The sequence below is a fragment of the Octopus sinensis genome, unplaced genomic scaffold, assembly GCF_006345805.1.
Source record: "Octopus sinensis unplaced genomic scaffold, ASM634580v1 Contig17260, whole genome shotgun sequence".
Classification (NCBI taxonomy): Eukaryota; Metazoa; Mollusca; class Cephalopoda; order Octopoda; family Octopodidae; genus Octopus; species Octopus sinensis.
This window is the reverse complement of record NW_021834923.1, coordinates 2,501-10,000: the sequence shown is the minus strand read 5'-3', so window position 1 is coordinate 10,000 and position 7,500 is coordinate 2,501. Positions and strand designations below refer to the sequence as shown.

The 7,500-nt window shown below is 37.1% G+C and overlaps 1 protein-coding gene across 1 annotated transcript in view; it reads right to left on the bottom strand.

Annotated features, from left to right (window-relative positions):
• Positions 1-7,353, bottom strand: part of LOC115231044 (leucine-rich repeat-containing protein 15) — a gene marked incomplete at its 5' end in the record, with an annotated part of 38,413 nt that extends 31,060 nt beyond the window's left edge. Inside the window, 5 exons of the mRNA XM_029801138.2 lie at positions 709-780; positions 3,225-3,296; positions 3,743-3,814; positions 6,366-6,437; positions 7,282-7,353. Of these exons, the coding sequence (XP_029656998.1) occupies positions 709-780; positions 3,225-3,296; positions 3,743-3,814; positions 6,366-6,437; positions 7,282-7,353 (360 nt within the window). The remainder of the gene's footprint in view (positions 1-708; positions 781-3,224; positions 3,297-3,742; positions 3,815-6,365; positions 6,438-7,281) is intronic.
• Positions 7,354-7,500: the final 147 nt, after the last annotated feature.

The window sequence follows — 7,500 nt, the reverse complement described above, 5'->3', positions numbered from 1 at the left end:
GCAAATCGACCCCAGGACTTATTCTTTGTAAGCCTAGTACTTATTCTATCGGCCCCTTTTGCCGAACCGCTAAGTTACGGGGACGTAAACACACCAGCATCGGTTGTCAAGCGATGTTGGGGGGACAAACACAGACACAAACGTACACACATACACACACACATATATATATATATATACATATATACGAGGGGCTTCTTTCAGTTTCCGTCTACCAAATCCACTAAGAAGGCTATAGTAGAAGACACTTGCCCAAGGTACCACGCAGTGGGACTGAACCCGGAACTATGTGGTTGGTAGACAAGCTACTTACCACACATCCATTTTCGCGCCTTTTATATTGATTTTATATTGATTGAATTTGGGTTACATTTAAAATAAATGAACTAATCAGTAAAGTTTAGATATGTGCATACTTAGGCAAGCATAGGTGAGAATACCCGTGAATATAAATATAGTATGAACGTGAATGTAGACAGGCACATATGCATACATATATTCACACACATGCACGTTCGCAAACGGTCATGTGTTTAAATATAAAAGAAATACAAACGAGAGTATAAAAAAACTGGCACTCTTATGTGTGTGTAAGTATATATATCGTCAAATTTTCTTTCTTTATTGAGAAAAGAGAATGGTGGTAAGACTTAATATTTAGGAACTTATTGTGAATAAAATAGCATCAGTATAATTGATCCAACTTACAAATGCAGCAAATTGGTAAGATTTTGGAAGGTGCCTTCTTTAATATCTGTGATTTTATTGCCACTCAGATATCTGAAATATAATATGAAATTATAAAGAACTGTAAGGAGCAGATTTGTAATAAAATATGAAATAGGCCGGCTAAGCAGCTGGGTTTCAAATCTTTATATATAAAAGAAAGGTTGTGTGAGTGTCTGTCTACTCCGATTTAGATTCCTAACTACTCCCACATTTTGCAGTGCAGTTTAACCAAAACCGGGTATCTTATAGTCGTGATTCATATCAAGCCCTTCTGGGTATTAGCGCGCGTCTATGATGAGTCTACGATTTTTAAAATAATTTACCATCATTTTTTCCATTTTAATGCATTTTTTTTTAATATAAGGGAAGTAACTCTCTAAAAATGTCTACGATGAGTCAACGATTTAAAAAAAAAATTACCATAATTTGTTTTCCATTTTTAATGCATTTTTTGCTATTTTTTGGCTATAACTCTCTAAAAATGCTTTATAGTTATTTCCCTTACAAACCCGAGCAACGCCGGGCGATACTGCCAGTAAAGTATAAAATTAAATGACATTGTTATGAAAATGGATATTAATGGAATTTCTTTACGTGAATATGAATGTGTACTTTTGAAAATGTCAATTGTAACCAAAAATTAAGTGTTCCTGATTCTCCCATAGCTTTTAAAATTTTTGTTGTTTATTCCTTCTCGAGCCATGCCTGGCTCATAAGGGCCGGTTTCCCGGTTTCTTGGCGTATAGGTTCGCCACCTGGACGGGACGCCGGTCCATCGCAGGTGAGCTGCAAGATGCAAGAGGAAAGAGTGAGAGAAAGTTGTGGCGAAAGAGTCAGCAGACGTTTCGCCATTACCTTCTGCCGGAGCCACGTGGAGCTTAGGTGTTTCGCTCATAAACACACACATCGTCCGGTCTGAGATTCGAACCCGTGATCCCTCGACCTCAAGTCCGCTGCTCTAACCTCTAGGCCATGTGCCTCCACTTTTAAAATTTATATAACTTTATATAAATTTTCATAAAATTTATATAACTTTTGTTAAATCTTTTGGCTTGTGGGTTTTATGTTATTGTACCGAATACTTTGACTGTAATTTTTGTTATGTTGGAGAATATTTGATGAAGAAAATATTTGACAGAGTACATATAGACTATATCTATATATATAAAACTGTAGTTGTGTGAGTGTCTGTCCCCTTCGATTTAGATTCCTAACTACTCCCACATTTTGCGGTGCAGTGTAACCAAAAGCGGGTATCTTATAGTCGTGATTCATATCGAGCCCGTCTGGGTATTAGCGCGCGTCTACGATGAGTCTACGATTTTAAAAATAATTTAACATCATTTTTTATTCCATTTTAATGCATAATTTTTCGTGTGTCGATGGCGGCGGAGTTGGCGTCCATGGTCACACCTGCACCTGTGTTGCTTTTCCCCTTCTTCCCTCCCTCGTGAAGCTGTGGGGAAGGGAGTGTAAGGAAATCAACGTCGTAAAGCGTTGTCAAGGAGACCAGCGTTCTTTTAGAACAACGACTTCATGGCTTGAAGACACCAAAACAGAAATGGCTAAGAAAGCCCGAATTGGCATCTATAGGGGAAGTAACTCTCTAAAAATGCTTATATAGTTATTTCCCTTACAAACCCGAGCAACGCCGGGCGATACTGCTAGTCAGATATACAAAATTATTACTTGTTTATTATATTTAGCTATAGATAGATTGTAGTGATGTGTGACAAACATACGCAGTAGTTGCTGTCCATACTCTAGGTGAGTTATGATATACTGAGCAGCGACATTTTCCTCGACAACTTGAAGTAATAAACTATTTGGTGCTTGGGAATAATGCTTTATATATATATATATATATATATATATATATATATATATATATAAATATATATAATATATTATATATAAGGAGAAAGTGAAGGGAACAAAGGGGCACGGAGAGGCGGACGATAAGAGGAAAGAGAAGACAATAAGAATAAGATGAAGTAGGATAAGAAAGATTAACGTGAGGAGGGTGAGGAGATGTGTAGGAGGTGGTGGGAGGGAAAGACGAAAAACCCTGAAGACAGAGGAGAATAAGATCTAGGGGGAAATAGCAGTCGAAAGAAAGTAGAGAAGGAATAAAACGAAGTGTTTGTAAAAAAGACAAAAGTGTAGGGGAGAAGAAAATAGTAGTAGTAGTAGTAGTAGTAGTAGTGATGGTGGTGGTGGTGGTGGTGGTGGTGGTGGTGGTGGTGGAGGAAAACGAGAAAATCGATGAGAAGGGAAGGGGAAAGTAGTAGTGAGAAAAAAGAGCGGAAGATGAAAAGTAGGGCAAAGATTAAATGTCATAGAGACGTAGACATACATCTTCATACACACTCTTACGTAGAGATGATGTTGAGTAAAGGGAGCTAGAGGAATGAGAAGGCATTTATTATTTAGAAATATATCGTCAATGAAATAGTATAAAAAGCAATAACATAAAATAAATAGATCCAACTTACAAAAACGCTAACTTAGAAAGGTTTTGGAAGGTTCCTTTTTTGATATTCGTTATTTTATTATTATTCAGATATCTGTAGAATGAAAGTGAGATCATAAGAAATTGTATAGTGGAGATTATTGATAAAATATTAAATAACATGACTAAACAATAAGTATAAAATTAAGTGACATTTAAATGAACATTGATAATAATAATAAGAATATTGATGATAATAGTAGTTAGAAGATGAAGAAGAAAAAAGAAAGAAATATGAAAAAGATAATGATGATGATGGTGATCATGATGGCAACGATGATGACGACGACGACGATGAGGATGATGAGAGGAAGAAAATATGGAAGATGAAGACTAGAAGGACAAACACTGAATATTGTAGAGACAGAAACATAATACTCATCCACAATCTTACATAAAAACAAAGCAGAGACAAAAGTTAAAAAGAGAATGGTGGTAAATATTTAGTGTTTAGAAATATATCGTTAACTAAATGGCATCAGAAAAACTAATCCAACTTACAATTTCAACAATCTCAAAAGCGTTTGGAAGGTTTGTACGTCAATACTCGTGATTTTATTCCTACCCAGATCTCTGTAACATCAAAGTGAGGTTATAGGAGCAGATTTGTGATAAAATATTAAATATTAAGGATAAACAAATGCTTTGCATAAAATATAGAATAAAGTCATTTTTACAGAAAATAAGAAATTATTATGAATATTGATGTTAACAGGAGAACTAAAGGCTTCGATACAAGTGTTGCTCTGAAAATATCAATTATAACCGTCAATTATGAGCATCTAGTTAACCCAGATTTTATAGATCTTGTTATTATTAGCTAATGCATGCTAATTTAGTTAACAGGAAGTTAAGAGGTAATTTATGCCAATGTTTGGTGACAAGTTTCCTCAAATCTCAAGAATTTTCCTTAGGATTCTTGCAGAATATTGGATGATATTTTTCTGCCAGTTGACAATACGAGTTTCAATTCCAGTCTCCTTCTGTCTTTAAGGAAGCATTCTGGGTGTTGTGCCAAGTGCACCAATCATTGCAGGAATAATCGTTCTCTTGGTGTTCCAGTCTCCTCACCTCTCAAGTTAGATCCGGATACTTCTAAATTCTTTCAATTTCAGAGAATTACAAAGTCTTTGAACCTACAACTTTTGTTTATTTTGTCCTTTATGGCCATATCTGATGTTGCTTCAATGGAATGGTCAGTATTTCTGGGGAAATCTCGAGTTGGCTCCGGGAGGACGAAAGAAAGGGAGGCATGACCAAGTTGTGGAAATTTAGACGAGAAACTTTGTCGAAATGAGTGTTTGGAACAGGAAGTACATGGGACAATCTTCGAGTAAAAAGAGTACTGGAGTCGTATCTGTTGAATGAGAATCATGGAGACCCCTGTGGGAATGGAGGAATGGACTAGCCGAACACATATAAAGAGTAGTGTATTGGTTGAGGGAGGCGGAGGTTTTAGGACTCGTTGAGAATTCGTTGAAGTCATTGGGATCGTTGAGAGGTTGTATTTATTGGAGTATCGTGCTTAGAGGAATAATTTGGAGTATCTATTCCCGCTTCCGGAAATTTGTATATCCAAAGTGCAGAAGGATATAAAAGTAAGCATGCATTGTTTTGTGAGATTTTCCCATTCAAACAAATAAGATGGAACATAACCACTCAGATATTACAGTGATAGACAATGAAATGATATTTGCATAATGACTGGTCCATCATGTCCATCTGATGCTAGGATTGTGACGACAGCAGGTGAAATCATAGGAGTATACTCTTTTACCCTTTTACTTGTTTCAGTCATTTGACTGCGGCCATGCTGGAGCACCGCCTTTAGTCGAGCAAATCGACCCCGGGACTTATTCTTTGTAAGCCCAGTACTTATTCTATCGGTCTCTTTTGCCGAACCGCTAAGTGTTGGGGACGTAAACACACCAGCATCAGTTGTCAAGCAATGCTAGGGGGACAAACACAGACACACAAACACACACACACATACATATATATATATACATATATACGAGGGGCTTCTTTCAGTTTCCGTCTACCAAATCCACTCACAAGGCATTGGTCGGCCCGGGGCTATAGCAGAAGACACTTGCCCAAGATGCCACGCAGTGGGACTGAACCCGGAACCATGTGGTTGGTTAGCAAGCTATTTACCACACAGCCACTCCTGCGCCTAAGTATGCTTACTTTTATATCCTTCTGCACTTTGGATATACAAATTTCCGGAAGCGGGAATAGATACAGCTGCCTTCACACGACGTACTCCAAATTATTCCTCTAAGCACGATACTCCAATAAATACAACCTCTCAACGATCCCAATGACTTCAACGAATTCTCAACGACTCCTACAACCTCCGCCTCTCTCAACCAATACACTACTCTTTATATGAGTTCGGCTAGTCCATTCCTCCATTCCCACAGGGGTCTCCATGATTCTCATTCAACAGATACGACTCCAGTACTCTTTTTACTCGAAGATTGTCCCATGTACTTCTTGTTCCAAACACTCATTTTGACAAAGTTTAAAATTTTACGATTTCGAGGATTCGAAACATGAAAACTGTAAAAGTCTTACTTCTGAAAATTGGTTCATTAGAGACTGTGAGTAATGGAATTAGATCAACGGATAAAAGAGAATGAAATGGAAGGTCCTGTAGAGCTTCTGCAGAGTGTCTTCCTCTTACGAGTAAGCAAGATCATCAGAAGGGCTTTGAGCACTTGATGGCTTCCCAAAATCATGTGGCTATCTAAGGTTACAGAGAATAAACCGCTATTCATATTTACTCTTCCAGGAATAAGACGGATCCTGAGTCAAGATGATGGTTAGGATGATGACGACAACAATGACAACGGAAGTAATGATAATAATAATTTCTTTACAAATGCCTTCTTAAAAAAAGGAGGCAGCAGCAGCAGCAGCAGCAGCAGCAGCAGTAGTAGTAGTAGTAGTAGTAGTAGTAGTAGTAGTAGTAGTTAGTAGTAAAAGTTGAAGATGAAGAAACAGAAGGGGAGAGGATAAGCAGTGAAAGAATGAGAGGAGAGACAGAGAGAAAGTGAGGAAGACAATTTGGGAAAACTTTGGTTAATGAAATAATATGAGCAAGAATAAACGAACTTACAATTTCTCTAAGTTGGCGAGGCTTTCAAAGGTGTGTTTATCAATCTCCTTGATTTCATTCTTATTCAGATCTCTGTAACATAAAGGTGAGTTTGGGAGAATTGTAAGAATATTAAGGGCTGATAAGTGATACAATACTAAATATTAAATATTATGGCTAAACAATTTTTTTTATATATAATGGGCACAGGAGTGGCTGTGTGGTAAGTAGCTGAAAGAAGCTTGTCGTATCTATCTATCTATATATATATATATATATATATATATATATATGTATGTATGTATGTGTGTGTATATGTTTGTGTGTCTGTGTTTGTCTCCCTAGCATTGCTTGACAACCGATGCTGGTGTTTTTACGTCCCCGTCACTTAGCGGTTCGGCAAAAGAGACCGATTGAATAAGTACTGGGCTTACAAAAGAATAAGTCCCGGGGTCGAGTTGCTCGATTAAAGGCGGTGCTCCAGCATGGCCGCAGTCAAATGACTGAAACAAGTAAAAGAGTAAAGAGTAAATATGAAATAGACAGAATATGAAATAAACAAGAAAATTTTGAAGGGAAAAAGTAGAGAATGCGGTAGTAGTAGTAGTAGTAGTAGTAGTAGTAGTAGTAGTAGTAGTAGTAGTTGTTGTTGTTGTTGTACATATGAAGGAGGAAGAGAAGAAGGGGAGGAAGGAAAGGTCTAAAATGAGGAAGCAGTAGGGGAGAACATGTAGCAGAAAGAAAAGTAGAGGGTGAAATTAAGAGAAAGACAAGGACTAGATGTTGCAGAAAGAGATACACACAACATCTTACACACTCTTACATAGAAACAAAGAGTAGCAAAAAGAGAGTGATGAGGGAAGGAAGACTTTTACTATTTAGAAATACAAGCGAATATCGTCAATGAAATAGCATTAACAAGAGTGATCCAACTTACAATTCCTTTAAATTGGTAAGATCCTGGAAGGTTCGTACATCAATTTTCTGGATTTCATTATTTCTCAGATTTCTGTAACATAACAATGAGTTTCTAAGAGAGTGTATAAAACAGATCTGCAATAAATTTTGTCACAAGGCCAGGCATTTCAGAGCAGGAGTAAGTTGCTTACATCGACCCTTGTATTGAAAGGATACCTATTTTATGGCGGAATTTAAA